General features: G+C 36.8%; 2 protein-coding genes across 4 annotated transcripts in view; one reads left to right on the forward strand and one right to left on the reverse strand.

Annotated features, from left to right (window-relative positions):
• WWP1 (WW domain containing E3 ubiquitin protein ligase 1) overlaps window positions 1-20,282 on the reverse strand; it is a 109,054-nt gene that overhangs the window by 75,564 nt on the left and 13,208 nt on the right. For 2 of the 3 annotated variants that reach the window (XM_039464379.2, XM_039464381.2), the window contains exons 2-3: window positions 7,853-7,945; window positions 5,283-5,373 (exon numbers count right to left, since the gene is read on the reverse strand). In XM_039464379.2, coding sequence (XP_039320313.1) covers window positions 5,283-5,352 — 70 coding nt within the window. In that variant the 5' untranslated portion in view covers window positions 5,353-5,373; window positions 7,853-7,945. The other variant, XM_039464380.2, reaches the window with a different exon arrangement.
• Window positions 17,449-20,282, forward strand: part of LOC141581389 (uncharacterized) — an 85,892-nt gene continuing 83,058 nt past the window's right edge. Inside the window, exon 1 of the mRNA XM_074386618.1 lies at window positions 17,449-17,528. Coding sequence (XP_074242719.1) covers window positions 17,449-17,528 — 80 coding nt within the window. The remainder of the gene's footprint in view (window positions 17,529-20,282) is intronic.

Here is a 20,282-nt window from a genome sequence, read left to right on the forward strand (position 1 = left end):
CACATAGCAGAAGACTGGAAGAAGGGGCAGGCAGTACAAAATGGTGTTAAAAATGTAAGGTTAGACACATTTGGGTTCATTTTTCAACTGTGCCACTTACTAGAAGCCTGACCATAGTCAGTCGATCAATTTCTCCATACCTTACTTAAAAACTTAGAAAAGCAGTAGTACCTGATTCTTAGTATTGGTGAGTGAAGGCATGCAAAGCGCTATCACCATCAATGAATGCCTGGCATCCAACAATGGTAGCTGATTATATAGTATTAATTCTTTTGAGTTCATTGCAGATCCATCCAAAACATGTCCACTGAATAGCCTTAATTAACAAAATGCTCAACAATATTATAAGCTGGTAAGGTAAGAAAAGAGATTTTTAAAAGATAATAATCTTTAATATCATGAGGAATTTATAATGTGCTAGCAAAAATGTATATATAAATAACTATATACTGTGTTTTAAAATTACTAGAAGACCTTATTATTAAAAAAGTTGTTCTAGTTAGTAGAATATAGAGTTTTCTTTTTCTCATTTAATGAGTTTTCTTTGGTGTTATACCCAGAATGTCCTCCACTCTAAAGTTACATAAATATTTTTAAACTATCAGAAAATGAATCACGTGTGGGAGGTAGGGGGAGTTAACTTAAAAATCCCACTCACAATAATGTCCCCTCAAAAAATCTAGCAACAAGCTTAAGAAATAGTAAGAGTCACATGAAGAGAACTGTAAAACTTTACTGATGGAAACAAAGACTTAAAGAGAGTGATATGATATATTCTTAGATTTGGAAAGTTTAACACTAAAATATTTCAATTACCTCCAATTTAATACATTACTTTAAAATAAAAACACCAACTGATTGGTTTTGAGTGCTTTTGGTGGGGGAAAAGGAAAAGGAAGGGAGACTTAAATATTCAAATAAAAGCCAAAGAAAATTTGAGAACAACAAAGGTTTAAAATGCAAAGTAATAAAAGGAGATTTCTTAAATTTTTTTTTAAAGTGCCATAAAAGTGAAAATAATTTAAATGGCTTGACAGTGATGTAAAAGAGAAATGAAGAAAACAGAACAAACAAGATGGTAATGTGTAACAGTGGCATTCCAAATCAATGGAAAGAGATTAGACCATAAATGTTGAAACATTTGAAAAGAATGAAGTCTATAATTCACACCACTCATAAATAAGTGGCATACAATTTTAAACTTTTACTTTAAAACTGAAATTAATGCTCTAGAAGACACAGTAGCTAAAAAAATATAAACATGAATATAACAGCCCATTTGTCCTTCAATCTCATCCTTCTTATATATCTTGCATACTTTATGCTTCTGACTCTTTCCTGTTGAAAGTCTAAAATCTAAAATATCAAAGATAAATACACTTCTATATGCTACTATCCTTAAGTACCTGGTACATTACAGTATATTAACCATATTACAATATGTAGTTTTCTGTTTGATTTTTTCCATCAGTTTTCCTGCGTTCCGTGATCAATGCTCTTATTCTTATGTGTTGCTGCCAATCAGATAAGGGTTAAGAAAAGAAATGAGAATAAAAGTAAATATGCTAATAATAAAAATAAATTAGGATATTTTAATAATTTGGCTTAGGGCAGATAATTTCGGTTTACAGATAACTAGCCAGACTGCAATATTAGAGGGGCCTTAATCTGGGTATTATCTGATTGTTTTTAAAAAGAAAAGCAAAGGCTGGGCATGGTGGCTCATGCCTACAATCCCAGCACTTTGGGAGACTGAGGCAGGTGGATCACCTGAGGCCAGGACTTTGTGACTGGACTAGCCAACAGGGCGAAACCCCGTCTCTACTAAAAATACAAAAAAAAAAAAAAAAAAAAAAATTAGACAGATATGTTGGCATGCATCTGTAATCCCAGCTATTCAGGAGGCTGAGGTAGGAGAATCACTTGAACTCAGGAGGTGGAGGTTGCCGTGAGCCTATCGCACCACTGCACTCGAGCCTGAGCAACAGAGCAAGACTCCACTAAAAAAAAAAAAAAGAAAGAAGAAAAATCAATACAGAAGTCACTAGAGTCTAATAAAAGGAGCAACAACTTGGAGTCTTAAGACCTCAGTTGGTTTCTCTTTATTAACCCAAGGCACTTAATCCCTCTGACTACCAGTGTCCTCACTGACAAATCAGGAGTAGTAATCTTTATTGCAGAAGTTATTATGAGATCAGTAAGACTGAGAATTTTAAGGTGATTTTTAAATTTAAGGTGATTTTAAAAATTAGATCAACAAAATGAAAGACAAAGACAAAAAGACAAGAAGGCACTAAAATCTGGTGCCGTTTAGTACAGGTCCATAATCATTATTTCACAAAAGGGTCACTGTATTGCAAAGAAGAGTAGTAACTGACACTCAAAATGATAAGTACTGTCAGGGCATTGTATTAGCTACTTAGACTCCCTTGGTCCACATCTATTTTCCAATTGGTTCTCCATATTTGATTCACCTGATAGCCTTTCAGTAAGTTCTGAGACGGAGCCTCACTCTATCTCCCAGGCTGGAATGCAGTGACACCATCTCGGCTTACTGTAATCTCCACCTCCACGGTTCAAGGGATTCTGTGCCTCAGCCTCCCAAGTAGCTGGGATTACAGGCATGCGCCACCATGCCTGGCTGACTTTTGTATTTTTAGTAGAAACAGGTTTCACCATGTTGGTCAGGCCAGTCACAAACTCCTGGCCTCAGGTGATCCACCTGCCTCAGCCTCCCAAAATGCTGGGATTACAGGCATGAGCCACCGCACCTGGCCTAGGTTTTTCTCATTTCAATTAAGAACTCTTACACATAGATCAACAACATTTGAAAGTTACACCTCAGGTGTACTGTCCATAGCTCCTATGCAAGTTACAATGAACTGAAAATGTGGTGAAAATGTGGCTCTAAGCTTTGAATACAGGGCAAAAGTAGAAGGAATTATGTAAGTGGTTCTTCAGTGGAGTACCTACCAAATCATCAATTTCAGAACTGCTTCAAAAATATACATGCCTATTATTCACAGAAAACAGAACAGAAATATCCCTTATGCTTCAACCTTGCTTACAATGAAAGAAATGCTATTTTAAATAACATTAAGATACCACTTCAGTATCTAATTACGAACAATCCCAAAGTTTGAGAACAGATTTTGGTTAAGCTTTGGGAAAACAGGTACTCTTATGTATAGCTGGTGTAGATATAAAATGCTGCATGCCCCATGGAGCAGAACTTGGCAATAACTGGCAAAATTACATGTATTTACTCTTTGACCCAGCAATCTCATTCTAGGATCCTATCCTATTGATACATAAGTGGAAATAAGGAATGACTTTTGCATGAAGCTATTTGTTGCAGCACTATTTGTAATAACAAACAGTGGAACTCCCATGTCCAGCAATAGAAGACTAGTTAGTTTTTTTTTACATCTATTCAACAGGGTATGGTGCAATGATAAAAAACAATATTCTGTTATGAAACAAACTCCAGAATAATACTGTAAAGTTAAAAAAAAAAGTGAAGCACAGAAAAGTATGTAAGAATTAGGGGACTGGGAGGAGAGATGAGATACATATACTGTACATATATCTGCTTGTCTTTGCAAAAAGAAGCAACAAAAGGATAAAGCAAAACTAATAAAAATATGAACCTACAGGGCAAGGGAGAGAAGTGGGAAAAATGAGGCTAAGTAGGCAGACCTCTCTAAATGTACCTTGGTTTTGACTCTGGGACTATATAAATATCTTACATGGTTATAAAACAAAATTAATTTTTTAAAAAACTGAAAACAATGACCTTATCAACTTGGTGACATAACGAAATAGAGAATTACTAAGGTACTTTAAAACATGGCATTTTGATTATACATCCTAAAGGGGGAAAACATACAAAGAAATCTTAAACTACAATAAGTGGACCTATTGTTTTTGGTAATTTTTTAAATTACATTTTTTTCCTTTTTTTCACCTCCTCCTCCCTCTGTTTTTGGTAATTTTCATGTTATTTTGAACTGGTGTAGTAAGATAAAACAGGTATTATGATAATGTCATTTTGAATGAAGATTTGTGGGTTAAGAGAAAAGAAATACAGGCCAGGCACAGCAGTTTATGTCTGTAAACCCAGCAACTTGGGAGGGTGGTGCAAAAGGATTGCTTGAAACAAAGAGTTCAAGACCAGCAGGAGCAACATAGTGAGACCCTGTCTCTAACAAATTTTTTTTAAAAATTAGCCAGACAAGATGGTAAACGTCTGCAGTCTCAGGTACTTGGCAGGCTGAAGCAGGAGGATCACTTCAGCCCAGTAGTTTGAGGGTACAAGGAGGTATGTTTGTGCCACTACACTCTAGCCAGAGAAACAGCATGAGACCCTATCTCAAAAACAAAAAAAGAGATATGAATATAAAGTCATATTAATTTTAAAAATTTTATTGCTTTTAGTAGAAAATGGTTCTTAGAGACTACAGTTATTATTACGAATTGGAAATATCAGCATGAATTCAGAAATTTTTTTTTGAGATGCAGTTTCGCTCTTCTTGCCCAGGTTGGAGTGAAACGGCACAATCTCGGCTCACTACAACCTCCACCTCCTGCATTCAATCTATTCTCCTGCCTCAGCCTCCTGAGTAGCAGGGATTACAGGTATCCACCACCACACCTGAATAATTTCGTACTTTTAATAGAGATGGGGTTTCTCCATTTTGGTCAGGCTGGTCTCAAACTCTGACCTCAGGTGATCCACCCACCTCTGCCTCCCAAAGTGCTGGGATTACAAGGGTGAGTCACCGCACCCAGCCATAAACTCAGAATTTTAAATTTTTTTTTTATTTTTTGCATTCTACAATAAACATTTCCTAGCTCTGTTAACTGAAACCTCCTAGAGACAACTGACCTCAGAGTATCATGGGAATTATAGTACTATGTAATCCAACTTAAATATTTGCCCAATGATTGAACAAATGGCTAAACATATGTAAGAAAGCCTTTAGTATCCTGCTCCACCCTATTAATCATTTAAGAACCAACTCAATGACACTTATTCAAAAGCCCCAATTCTCCCACCATTACAGAAGCTATATCTTCTCTTCATACAGCATAGGTTCAATAAATATTCACTGAATAAATAATACACTTTTGGAGGGCATCTACTTTTGAGGCCTGTTTCAACAAATACGCCATAGTATGAATCTAAAATAAATTATATTTCTGGAATAACTCTGCTAAATTAGGTATTCAAAAGAAAAGTTCATTGGGAAATCATCATATTAAATATAAAAACAACTCACCAGTTACCTGTAACTGCAACCTCCCACTGTGGTTATTACTAGCATCAGACCTTGGTGAAGCAGTGGCCATGTCCCAAAATTCGGCTAAAACCTATTTTTAAAAAAGTGAATTTATTCATGTGTTAGAGTTTGTAATTTTCAAAACGTTAAAACTATTCGTTTAAATTAACTAAGAAGTTCTCAAAAAGTATGAAGAAATTATCAAGCCTACTACCAACCCATTAAGAAAAAGACTAAAGTAAGTTGAAATAACAGAAAAAAAATGGTGAGTAGTATGCAAAATCAAAATAAAAATGAACATTAAAATGTTGCCCTGGATATGCCGGCTGCAGAACACTGGGCCTGCTCCAAGGGGAAGAAGCTGAGATTCCCACAGTAAGCAAGGGCCCAAGTCAGCAGAAACTTCTAACATAACAGCAGAAGCATATATGTCCATTGGTAGAAAACTGGTTAAATAAATTAGGCTAACTCATACAATGGATCATACACCATAGTGAGAATGAATGAACTACAGGTAGGCGGCAGTGGCTCATGCCTGTAATCCCAGCACTTTGGGATTACAGGCCAAGACAGTTGGATCACTTGAGGTACAGCTGGATCACTTGAGGTAGAGTTCAAGACCAGCCTGGCCAACTACAAAAAAAAAAGACAAAAATTAGCCGCAAGAGGTGGTAGATGCCTGTAATCTCAGCTACTAGGTAGGCTGAGGCAGGAGAATTGCTTAAACCCACGAGGTAAAGGTTGCAGTGGACCAAGATCGTGCCATTGCACTCCAGCCTGGACGACAGAGCGAGACAACGTCTCAATCTCAAAAAAAAAAAAAAAAGAATAAACACAGCTATAAGCACAACATGAATGTATCTAAGAAAAACAACAGTAAGTAGAAAAGAAAAAAGACAGACGAGCTCTGAGCATTAAAACCTTCCTCTCAGTTCTGTCTCCAAGATTTAACATTCGACACTGAAATCATGAAGAAATTCTTCCAACTCCTAATGACAAAGAAGAAATGAATTATTTCGATGGTTATTGTGACCTCATATTTCATTACGCATTTCCTTTGAAAACTCCATGATTCTATGATTGAAAAAGAAATTCAGAAACATGGGGTACTGTGGATCCTGAGTCTCAAGAGTCTGTCCAACAAACAATTGCAGGAAGCCCAGTAAAGAACTGCTAAGGTCCAAATGGCCACCAAATAACAAGTTGTCACTCTTCCAAGGAATACTCTATGAATGTTATGGAAACATTTCTGCACACAATGAAGAAACTAGTACACAGAAATGTTTATTTGTCTATGATACAGCAATACCTAGAGTCCAAAAATAAGGCTCCACAATTACTTTCTGTATAAATTCGAATTTGCCTACTGAGATATTTCTGTCTATTCTTATGTCTGCTCAAACATCTTTTATGATGTTTAAATGTTTTCCTTGAAATGTATAAAGATTTGTAAATTAGATTTTTCTCTATAATAAAATACCATATGTGCAAGCTTTAAAAAGCCTACAAACATGATTATGAAACTCAAATAATCATATTTGTGGTATTTTAGAAAGAAAAGATGGAAACAAATTCAGGATAGCAGTTATTTTAGGGGCTGGGAAAAGATAAGAATATGGAATCAGAGAGGTCTACACAGGTAGCTCTTTAACCACATTGGTATTGACCTAGTTCTTCATTCGAGGGGTTGGTTGACAAAACGTTTTTATTATTGACTTCTATATGTTACATATAATCTGGTACATTCAAATTACATTTTTTTTTTTAATTTAAAGAATGTATGGAAGGCACGGAAGTAGATACAGTAAAGTTTAGTCTTCCAAGAAAAAGATACTTCTTCCTCTAGGCAGTAAATGAGGGACCTAAGGATGGGTGAAGACATAATTCATTTGGAGGTGGATTAAAAAAAAAAATCAAAGGACCTTATTAGGGAACTAAACAGAAAGATAACTGCTGAGAATAAAGGCAAGAGACACAGATTACTTACTTGAGAAGAATCTTAAAACTTTATAATACTGTGCAGACTGGGGAACAGTGCCAACCAGATAAAAAACTATTCACTTTACTATATGAAACTCTCTCTATACCCTGATCCCTACCCCCAATCTATTTTTCCCTTTATTCTGTATAAACTTTTTCATATCACCCAATCCCCCGACTTAGAGCACATGGTCTGGTAACCAGTAACTACAAATTTAAACTGAAAACCATGAGAGATGGTTCAAAAATGATAACATCCTGACTTAAAAGGGAAGAGACACAGCAAATAAAATTAATCAATTTCAACAATTATTCTCCACAATTCATTTAATAAAATAAAGTTGTATGGCACTTAAAAGATAATATAATGTCATATATTCTCTCATCTGAGCACTACAGTAACACTGTGTGAGGAGGGAAGCACTCTGTCCATCTTACAGATGAGGAAACTGAGCCTCAGGAGTGTTAGAAGTCTACAGCTGTATTTTTTATGACAACATATTACTAGGTCTACATAGTTAATTATCAAAATTTATGAAGTCTGACTATTAAATACAGTCTTAGTTTTTAAAAAATGGTTAATCACTTACTATGTATCAGGAACTGCTAGACACTGGAGATACAAAGATGAGTAAGACACGATTCCCTCTTTCAAGGAGCTCATAGTCTGTGAGGAGACAACCCTGCAAACAAATAAATAGCTTTCAATGTGATAATTCCTAAAATAGATGCAAAAGGTAAAGTACAATATCTGGGGCACACAAGAGGAAGTAGATAATCCAGCCTACAGGGATCAAGAAAGGGATTACAGAGAAGATAACCTCTGAGGGAACTGGATCTTGAAGTGTATAATTTTTCAAGAGAGAATTACAGAAAGTGTGACACATCCAGAGAACGCTTGCATGGTTGACGATGGGACATAAGGACAGTGTAACATGATCAGGCAAACAGAGAGGGTCTAAACTGCATAGTATCCTATGGAATGGTTCATATTGTATTTAAAATATACCATGTATAGGACTTTAATGTTTATCCTGATGGTTTCAGTAATGAGAACTGCATTTTGGAAAAATACCTTTGGAAGCTGCAGGGGCTAGATTTAAGACAGTGAGCTATCTGAACTAAAGCACTGGTAGGCAGTATGAAAGAAAAACTCATGATACATATAAGGTATTTAACCAGATGACTATAAGATAGCTGAGGGTTACAAAAAACCAAGAATCTGAAAAACTAAAATCTCCCACTTCATTGTCTGAGTGGATGATGGCTCCCTAACCGGGATAGAGAGAAGACTAAGACTATTTAAATTTAATTTCCAGTTCTGCCACTTAAGAGCTGTATGACCAAGTTAACTTTTCCATGGCTTATTTCCTACATCAGTAGACTAGGAAAAACAGAGTCATCTACCTCATGTTACAATGAGAATTAAATGCGATAACACATGTAAAATACTTAACACTTCCAGTATATGGCAGGAAGTAAAGACTGAATAAAAACTAGTTATTGTTTTTATTGTGAAGAAGGAAGTTAAAAATACAAGTTTCATTTGGATATGCAGTTCAAAAGAAAGCTGTTAACAATTGCGTATAATAGACAGCTAGTTAGAGAAGTACGCAGTTGAGGAAACAGGTCCATGGAGAAGAAATATCTTGAAGTCAGTTTGTGTAAGTGGTATTAACATCCAGGGAAGACAATGGGTTTGTTTATAGAGGAGATATTTTGGAACAAATGTTGAGCAGAATGAGAGAGGGCTGATCAACTTCTGCTGAGCCGTATTAATACTGGTGCTTATCACAAGACCTCAGGGACAACAATCTGCATAATGGTATGACTTTTTATCTAGTTGTCCTTGGTCCAGGATATTAGAAAACAGAAAAACTGTACGATCAATTGAGGTTCAGGAATTTAGAAAGCAGGGTTGGCAAAAGAAAAAACAAAGTCCGAGTCTTAGGTCATAATCTATGCTCAGAGGGTATGGTCAGTAATATCTAAGCTGATTATGTCAGTTCAACACTTTAAAAATGCCACAGACTTGTATAAAGGTTCACTATTATTCAACTGTAAAGAATAGAAAAAAGTCCCGAGTGTAGACAATAAACTACATTTCCAGTACTCTTTGATAGAACTTTATAGATCAAATCTTCATTTAGAAGCTTTATCTTAATTGCCTGCTTACTTCAAAATGTCTTTCCTAAGTCAGAAGCAAAATTTTGTGTGTGTGTGTGTGTGTGTGTGTGTGTGTGTGAGAGAGAGAGAGAGAGAGAGAAAGAGAAAAGAGAAAGAAACAAAAGCAAACCATCCAATTAGAATAGATCTGATTCATTCTGCACACTCTGCAGTGTTAAGGCTTTGAAAACTCAAATAAACACTATCACATTATACATCTGCCTGGATCAATTAATAAACATACTTACTGGCTGCCTAGTTTATAAAGTGGGCATGGCAAGCATACAGAAATGGTAGAAGACAAAGTCCTGGCACTGAGTCTAATTTTGAAGACAGTATTAATACATAAGAAATGACAACTCAGTAACAAGATAGGATGGTATGTAACAAGAGCAGTGTAGTCCAATAAATGTGGAACCTAAAAAGTTAGAAAGCCTACACTTAGGCAAAACTATTTTATCAAGCACAAAATTTAAAACTCAACGAATGTGGCAAAGATAAAAATGGATGAACCATGCAATCTCCCCCCTCTATATGGGTAAGATTCAGCAGCTCCAAAGCATAAAATAAATATTTCATTAAAATATAAACTATAGAGGATTTTCAATTAAATTATATATAGGAATATAGAAATATTACTTCTACATAGAAATACTGTTGGTCCTTTCAATGAATTTATAAAATGACAGTAAACAGGAGAGTGACCAACTCGCCCCAGTTTACGCAAGAACATCAGGTTTTAATCTTGTGTCCTGGGAAACCTCTCAGTTCTGGGCAAACTGGGATATGTGATAATCTTAGTGAACAGTGTAATGGCTCTAACTGCCTATACAGCTCTTTTGATAGTCTCTCAGAGAAACTTTTCTAGTGGAATCCTGTTATTAAAAAAGTATAATTCTGGTGGATTTTTCATTTTCATGTGACCTGCAAATTCAGCAAGGAAAACCAATTTGATACGAACTACTCATCACTAGGGCTCAAAATCATATCACTGGGACTACATGTTGGGAGAAGGGAAGAGGGAATAATAAGAGGCTTTCTCAATACCCAGGGTCTTTTAGCCCTCTGAATCATTTTCTTTTAACAGACTGTCCATATCAGGCGTCCCCAAACTACGGCCCGCGGGCCCGCATGTGGCCCCCTGAGGCCATTTATCTGGCCTCCCGCCGCACTTCAGGAAGGGGCACCTCTTTCATTGGTGGTCAGTGAGAGGAGCACAGTATGTGGCAGCCCTCCAACGGTCTGAGGGACAGTGAACTGGCCCCCTGTGTAGAAAGTTTGGGGACACCTGGTCCATATCATCACCACTGATCTGTCTAATCAAAGGCATTTCCAAATAGTGTTACTGTTCTTTCCTACCCCGTGCCATCAACTATCATCCCCATACCATCACACTCCATGTCATCATAGCCTTTGTGTCTATGCCAACAACTCACTTGTCCTGTAACTTGCTGATCTGTTCCATTCACTAGCTCATATGATCCCATCCTGGATTTGATGGGTCCTATTCCTCTTGCAATCTCCCAACAGTTATCTCTACCACTATTCTCTCCCCTTGGAATTGGTCCACTTAACTCAGGAACTACAGTCTCTCCAGCACTCTTTTACTGTAGGGGACCTATTGGCAATATCATTAATACTTTACATTTGCATAGCACTTCATAGTTTCAAATTTTCACATATGTTATGTGAAATCACATACGTTTTCTTGAAAACAGGCTAAGTACAATTGTTTCCCTTTTTACCGGTGCGACATTAGTATTACTTGTCATTTCTATCTCCCGTTGGGCTTTTCTTCTCAGGTTCTGTCTTTATTGTGCCTGTCCCTCTACCTTCAAATAAACTTGGTGTTCTCAATGTATATATCTAACATCTGGGAAAGAAGCTACTGGATTTCTTTTAAAGATTTTTATATAAAAATAGAGATGGGGTCTCACTATTTGCCCAGGCTGGTCTTTAAACTCTGGCCTCCAGTGACCCTCCCACCTAGGCCTCCCAAATTGCTGGGAATATAGGCATCAGCTACTGTGACCAGCCAAAAAATAAAGCTTTCTTGTCTGCACTTGACCTTTCCCTATAAATATCACTGATTGATCTACTAATACTCAAAACACAAGAATGTCCCTCTCCTGATAATTTACAAGTGTGCTGCAGAGTAAAACAGAATAGCACTTCTGAACTGTACCACTCCAGTGACTTGAAGAGTGCTTGCAATATTTATCAGACAAATGACAAATAAACATGGAATCTACAGGTACCTATTAACCTCTGATTTAATTTGGGTGTTTATTTTAACCCAAAAATGCCTATCTAACCTCAGGATCTAATAACTTTGACTATCTTTTCTACATCTTTCTGTATTTTTAGTCAATTTGAAAGTTCCTTTCAGTGCACAGTATATGTCCAGGATCTAATAACTTTGACTATCTTTTCTACATCTTTCTGTATTTTTAGTCAATTTGAAAGTTCCTTTCAGTGCACAGTATATGTCCCTTTAGGAAGTATTTCTGAGAAAAATATATTTTTCTTCAAGATGCCCAATTTCCTAAGTTAGCATTAACCTCCAACTCTTACTATTCATTATGACCCAATTTCGGATCTTCAACCAGAGGGATTTCATACATTAATTTTTAATGAAACATTAATATGCTAATTTTTCCTGAGTCTTGGTTCTATTTTCTCTTACCCTCTAATTTTTACATCTTCTTTTACAGCAACATAAATATGGGTCTTGTTTCTTGACTTTTCTTTTTCAGATATACCTCACATCTCCTTTTCATAAATGCAATCTCTTCCTATTTTTCAGCCATTTCATTTCTTATAGAACATGAGTTTATATTCAATTGTATTTTAAATTTTACTTTAATTATTTATTTATCTCCTTATTTAGAGCCAGGGTGTCACTTCTGTCGCTCAGGATAGAGTGCAGTGGCATAATCATGGCACACTACAGTGTCTAACTACTGGGCTCGTGCCATCCTCCTGCCTCAGTCTCTCAAGTAGCTGGGACTATAGGCACGCACCACCATACTTGACTAAGTTTTTTGTTTGTTTTTGTAGAGATGGGGTCTCTCTATGTTACCCAGCCTGGTCCAGAACTCCATAGCTCAAGTCAGCCTCCCACCTCAGCCTCCCAAAGCACTGAAATATTTTTTATTTTTAAAGTTTTATTCCTCTCAAGCAACTACACAGAAAACTCTTCTGCTTTACAGTAAGTTACCTCAAAATTCACCTCTCATTAACATGTCTGATGTAACATAAGCAAAAAAAATTCTTAAAGTGTACCATACATATCACAATTTTTAGTTCGAAGCATCAAATCTTGATTTTGCTATAGATTCCCTGTTTAATGCCAATTTTAACCATTTCTTAGCTATATGAAAGCCTTGTTCTCAAAATTATTCTATGACAAATCTACTCTAAACTATTAGTTACATAATTAATTACTAATTCATTTCTCTCCCTCAAAGCAATCAACACATAAAATTCACTTTATTTACAGAAATTCAAGTCCAATAGCTAGTGAAACTATTTAACCCAATTCTCTTTTCATTCTCATTAATTCTAATGAAGCACATTTTTTAGTACTTTAAATTCCATCTATCTCCTTGCCTTCTAAATAGCCCTGCATAACAGCAAGGCTTCAGTCATAGCAAAAAATATGATCAGAGCAAGTTAATGTACTCCTCTTATTACGGTTCTTGTCCCAATTAATGAGAAAATAGTTACAATTACGTACCCAAAGAAAAACTAACTAACCAGCCTTTCAAACAAATGTGTTTCACATATAATTTGAGCCAGCAAAATTTACAGGGTCTTCTTATCTATACAGAATGAAAATTCCTTCCCAAAAAAGTAATAAGTAATTGTTAAACCAAGTTCATCCTAAACTTGCCTCCTTACATATTAAGTTCAGACTAAAGATTTTTCTGTACATATTGAACTATAACCTAAGTGGAGTTGTAAACACACTGTAGCTTACTCTTGTGCCAATCACCCCATGTTCAAATAAGGCACACACCAAGCTGTAACCAATCTGGCTGTTTCTGTGCCTCACTTGCGCTTGCAGTACACCACTTTCCTTTTTATGTCCACTAATCGGCTTCCACCAGGGCCACACTGGAGCTTTTGAGCCAACTCTAGCTTGGGAGGCTGGCTGATTCTCAAATCATTCTTTGCGGAATTAAACACTGTTAAATTTAATCCAGCTAAAGTTTGTCTTTTAACATAATTAATAATAGATCGTGGACAGAAGACCAGAGGCTATGCTAGCAGTAACTATGACACACCAAAGTACAGATCAGTCCAGAAAATCAAATAGCAAAGATATTTCTATTCTGAGCTGACAGAAGTGTTGGTTTTGTTCTTTTCCAAATCGGAGGTTAGCAATTTCTTAAAAATTACATTTACTGAAAACTTAATGTAAAGCCCTAAACTTCTAGTAATGTTAGAAGTTCTAAGAAACCCAAGTAAAAATCTGTTGACAACTAAACTTTAACTTACAAACTTTCAAAGTCTGGTGGTGGTCCAATTATTTTGGGGAGGGGAAGGAGGAAATAAAAATCTTTTAAAATAGAAAACTATCATTTACCAGAGTCTACTTTGAATTTGGATTTGAATTTCTGTACCCACACTTACTAAGAAGCAGCATCACAGCACTTAAGCGCGAATTCTGCAGCCAGACCGCCTGAGTCCAAAACACCGCTCCACCTGACTATGTTTGACTTCTAGCAAACTCCTTTTCTTCACAGTGCCTCAGTTTTTACATGTATGGGAATGATAACAGTAACTACTTCACAGGGTTAAAATTGGCAAAGCACTAAAAATACTACCTGGCACACAATAAATGCTTGATAAATAAAATCACAAGACGACAAATAATTTTTTTTGTTGTTTTTGAGATGGAGTCTCACTATGTCACCCAGGCTGGAATGCAGTGATGTGATCTCAGCTCACTGCAACCTTCACCTCTGGGGTTCAAGCAATTCTCCTGCCTCAGCCTCCTGAGTAGCTGGGGCCATAGGCGCCCACATCCAGCTAATTTGTGTATTTTTTGTGGAGATGAGGTTTCACTATGTTGGCCACACTGGTCTAGAACTCCTGACCTCAAGTGCTCTGCCAACCTCAACCTCCCAAAGTGCTAGGATTACAGGCATAAGCCACCATGCCTGGCCCATAGACATACAATTTAATTTAACCTCTTTCAGTAGTAGATGGCTTTGTTAAACAAAAATTATGGGAAGCCATTGATTTTGGACTAAGCTCCTGCACTAGGCCCCAACAGACCAGACCAAGACAAAATGAAGTCACGCATACTAAATGCTACATAATTAAACAAAAAGTTCAAGGAAGCAGAGAGTCAAAGCAGACCAGCTTTCCCTGAAAACAGATGACAGTCTGCCTGAGTCAACATAATAAGGAAGTCCCCTCTGCTTTAATCTTTACAAAAAAGTACCCTGACATTAACCAGTAAGCGCTCCTTCTGTTGTTGTTTCCTTGTCCCCTTCTTATGAAAGCCAGTGTTCTGCCACTACCCAGCAAAAGTTTTCATTCTATTTTGTAGAACGAGGGCTGCCCCATTCATGAATTGTGAATAAAAGCAATTAGATCTGTAACTAAATTTGTTATAATTTTGTTTTTTGATACCTTCAGGGTAAGACGATATAAGTACTTTGTGAGTTATCGAGTACTAAATGCATGAGAAAAACAATATTAAATTATATTAAATATAAGGAACAACTTTCAATAATGAAAATAATTCACTTACAGAAAAATACACATAGTCCTGATATATTTACATAATTTATATCAGTTAATTCTAAACACTGAGGTGCTTTTGAGATACTAATCCCAACTTTTGTTTTAAATAATCTCTGATGGAAATTTCTGTAAAAAGACATTACGCTCAATCCTGTCCTAGCATTAAATCTTTGAAATTAAACATGCCCTCCTACTTTCTGAAGTGGTATACCTACATACTGTCACCTTCTAGAATAATGCCTTCCCTCCCTTCTCCTCCCTCATTTAAACCCTCCTCTTTTGGTCATCAAACAGATTTGGGGCTCATGTATTATTTTAAAAAAATAAGAGCAACAAGAAAAAGGGAGAAAAAATTCCTGTGATGAACTCACTTCCTAAAAGAATGCCCAGACTTCTTTCTCACCCACTCTTCTACTCTTGCAATTTGGTTGCTGTTCTCACCACTCTACTGAAATATCTCTGCTCCCCTTCCAAAGCAAACAGTGGCCATCTCACACCTACTTTCTCCTGGACCTGTGTACACCATCATACTGCAATCCAATCACTCAGTCAACACTGACATGGTCTCCATTCTTTCCCTGAAAAATACTAGCACAAGCCTCTAATTTTAACTTTCTAGTAAATTAATTTACCATGTGGCAAAAAGGAAAAAAAAAAAAAGCTGATCAATTATCAAACAAATAAGACATTAGGCATTCTAACCATTTTTTGAATGAAGTTTTTCAGTTTTTATATATATACATGTTTTCAGGTGATATATTAAACACCAGAAATACAAAATCCATATAAAATATGCTCCTTGCTTTCAGTGAGATTAAAATTTAGTAGCAGAAACAGACAACCAACTCAACTTTAAGCCCATCGACAGAAAGGGGTGTGCAGTGACTAACCACAGAACAAAAGAGGAGCACCTTAATATTACTTGGAGGTAAGAGGTAAAGAGTTATCAGGAAATAATCCTGAGAAACGGTAACAGTTGAGATGAGTTGTGGAGGACTCCAATGCAGCAGCTGCATACAAAAGAAAAGAAGTGGAAAGGAAAGACATGCTTTCAAGACATTTTGTGCCCAGAGAGGTGAGATGACTAGCATAAGCAGGTAATAAGTAGTTCTGTTAGGAAAGATATGGGGAGAGAAATGTAAGACACAAAATTATTAAGGCAGAAAGAAGTTATACCATGAGAGTATCAGGAAAGTCACATGGAACCCTACCTTTTCCGCATAGAAGGAATATATGCGTATTTTAGAAAAACTTCTCTGGCAGCGTTTTGAGAGCAGCCTGAAAGTAGTCTAGGCAGAAAATGACCTGAAATTAGGGGGAAGATAAGAGGAAGCAGAGGTATTAAGGAGCAGAATCTATAATAACTGGTGGACTGAGATGCAGGGGTTAAAGAAGGGGAGACATTAAGACCTCCCAGATTTCTGCCTAGGCCAATTCCTTCTTACCATCACCACCACTACAACTCTTATCTCCAAGCCCGTAATTTCTCATCTAAACTAAGCACAACTTCCTAAATGGTCTCCCTGCCCCACTCTTCACTCCCACCCTAGATCCATCTTCTATCCAGCAGTCGGAGTGATCCTTCTAAAGCATGATACATCATGGTAACTCTGTTTCCAATGTTCTCTCATTTTAACTACAATAAATCCAAATTCATAAATGCCTATGTGATCTGCTGCCCCACCTCTTACTTCTCCTTTTTCCATTCCTGCCATTCTTCAACTAATTACCTTGAGTGCTGCTGAGGAGCCTTTGCATTCACTGCTCCATCTCATAGTCTTCTGGCTGCCTTTTCCGTCTTAGGACTCAATTTATATATGATCTCTTCAAAAAGAATTCCTGATCACCATAGGCCAACCCTAGAACCTCACCCTATTTTATCTGTCCTAGTAATTCTCCCATTACTTATCATCATACATTTTGCCCCCTCACTTCTATCCATATGCCCACCTCTGCCAAGATAAGATCCCTGAGAACAGAGACTCTACCTTATTCACTATTCTTTTCCTAGAACCTATGCTAGCCTGGCTGCGGAAAGGCCCCTAATGGTTACTGACTGAGACACAGCACAGCAAAGAGATATATGCTGGAGGTAAAGGTGTGCATGACCTCCTACAAGCAGAGCCTGAGAGTAAACTGAAAGCCAAACATGCTGTGATGGGTACCCAGTGTACGTGTACTCACTAGGAAAGGCCTACTACATAAGGCAGAAGAACCTAGGTAACCCCAGAACTAAAAGGCTGGACAGCAGACAGGAACTATGAAAAGGGGTGAGGAAAACCAAAAGAAAACTTCGAAGAAGAATTTCAAGGAGGAGGAAACAGTGGCCAACCCCACCAAGTAAGATCAGTAAAAAGAGCAAATTGTTTACTGGACAACATGAGAGCTACCAGGCCCTTAGCAAGGAGAGGGCTTGTGCCTTATGAGGCAAAAAAAAAAAAAAAGAAAAAAAAAAGACAGCCAGAAACTTATTTTCAGATTATTTTTACTATAAAAGAAAAGAGAAACATAAGCATAAAAGATGTTTAGAGGATTGTTTTTAACGATGAACGAGACCTGAGCATTGTTTACAGGCAAGCAGAAGCTGCAGTCTTTTGCTGGATGATGATCACTAACAGAAGATCCTTCAGAAAGCAGAACTAGCTGAGATTAAACATAGGTATAGACAAAAACCACTCTTATTCTGAGATTTCAGAGAGAAAAGGATGATTGCAGGTGCAGGTATCTTTGCAAATGTCTGGAAAGTAAGTTAAGGAAATGTTACCTTAACTGGAGAAAATGTCTCCAATTTCTCCAGTGAAATAGGAGACACTCTTTGATGCACTGGGAATACAATGGTCAATAAGAATAGACAAAATTCACTGTTTTATCAGGTATATGACTAAGGCCCAGCTGAGTAGTGGCACCAATCCCCATAGACAAGAATTTTCTTCCAGTACATTTTACTAGTTCATGGTTAAAAACAATGAAACTGTTAAGAGTTGTTTAGAGCATAGGTTCCAGAAGAGAAAGGGGCATACTACAACTATTATCAAACTAGTTCTGGTCATTCAAATCCATTATTTATACACACTCTCTTACTTCCATTCATTAAAATTTAGGTAGAGAAAAAAAGATGATTCTCCAGAAAAAAAAAGTTCACTGTTCACACATATTTCTAATTCATTGCCAATATTCCCCAATCTGGCTGCATGGCAGAATCACCTGGGGGCTGTGTTAGGCATTCTAGGTGATTCTCATACAGATCTGGATAACAACAACCTTCCACATGTTCCTCCCACTACTCCTCCACTTCATTTCTAATCATCTGTCAGCTCAGGTGTCATCTCTCCAACTTTGAACTAGTTGCTATGTGTCTTCAGAGCACTTCAACCACGTTTTTTGTTTTTTGTTTTTTTTTAAATCTCCCCCATTACACTGTAAATGCCTTTACTACTATGCTTCATCATAATTCCAGCCTTTAGCCCCAAGTCTGGCCCCTGCTAAATACTCAATAAATAGGCCAGTTATGGTGGCTCATGCCCATAATCCTAGCATCTTAGGAGACCAAAGTGGGTGGATCACTTGTGCCCAAGAGTTCAAGACCTGCCTGGGCAACATGGTGAAACTTTGTCTCTACAAAAAAATCGAACTATATATACCCAAAATAAAGGAAATTAAAAAAAAAAAAAAAAAAAACTAGCTGGGCATGGTGGTGTGTTCCAGTAGTCCCAGCTACTTGGGAGGCTGAGGTTGGACAATCACTTGAGCCTGGGGGGTTTGAGACGGCAGTGAGTTATGATGGCACCATTGCACTCCAGCCTAGGTGACAGCTAGACCATGTCTCAAAACAACGACAACAACAACAACCAAAAAAAACCTCAATAAATGTGTGTTAAATGAAGATACACAATAAAACAATATTATTACGTTAACTGGTAAAACAGTAATAAAAGATGGCTAGAGCTGTTAGGTTAAAAAAATACCTGTATAGCACAGAACAGAACTGAAATTTTAAATTAAAATATCATTAAAGAAAATACTATGCAAGTGGGACAATACCCACCTACATCCTCTTCCATCTCTGCCCTAATTCTAAGATTCAAGTCCATATTCACCTCCCCAATATTTCATCTCCACAACCCAAAACAAATGCTCAATAGAAAAATGTCCAATATAAAAGCAAAGGACCTAAAATGCAAGTTTAACTTACTAAATATTCAAAGAAACAAAGGAACACAAACAAGGGAGAAGCTTATTACACTTGGATACTCCCCAGCCCTAATTAAACATTCCAAACACCTCAGAAATAGTATGCTAATCCCCAAACTATCTATCATTAGACCCCAAAAGTTTAAGGAAAAGATGGCTTCTTAAAATTTAAGACAAATTTTCCCACAGAAACATTGTGACAAATGGTGGTAGGATACCAAGACCAAGCCACAAAAGTCCACTGGACCTGTAGCAGCCAAATTGCTAATACTTTACAAGGAAAATTATCGATGGTATGCTAGGGCTTCCACAGATACTTATTTGTGTGCATATACACTGTTCCTATAAAATCAAAGCAAAATTCAAAAATTGGTGAGACTAAAAAACAGTACCTAAAGCTCTTTGCATGATGCCTAACACAAAACAAATTATAGCTACTTTTATCCAGAATCCCTGATAATAAGCTTTTGCCATCAAAACAGCTTTATTTATCTCACTGAATACTGAATTCCAAGAGTGCCAGGGCAAATCCTCACCACTGTATCCACCTTGCTTCCCTCAAAGCTTGGAAGTGTTTAATACATATTTGCTACTGAAGAATACTTAATGTCAACCAAATCCCCAAAACAACTAAGTAAACATGGGCAGTAAAACCGAATGGCCTGTTTATTCTAGATGCTCTTTTAAATGAACCATTATACTTTTCATACTGATTTTTTTTCCCTTAAAATTTATCATCAAAATGAAAAGTATTTGGCTGTTAGCAGTCATATAAAAAAAAGAAAAGAGTGTAAAAATTCATGTAGAAAACATCCCTCCAAGAGTCATCAGTTTAGAAAACACTGTTTTAGACAACAAACAGTCCCATATTAAAAGGCTGAGATAGGGCATCTAAACTCCACT

The sequence above is a fragment of the Saimiri boliviensis genome, chromosome 15, assembly GCF_048565385.1.
Source record: "Saimiri boliviensis isolate mSaiBol1 chromosome 15, mSaiBol1.pri, whole genome shotgun sequence".
NCBI classification, from domain to species: domain Eukaryota; kingdom Metazoa; phylum Chordata; class Mammalia; order Primates; family Cebidae; genus Saimiri; species Saimiri boliviensis.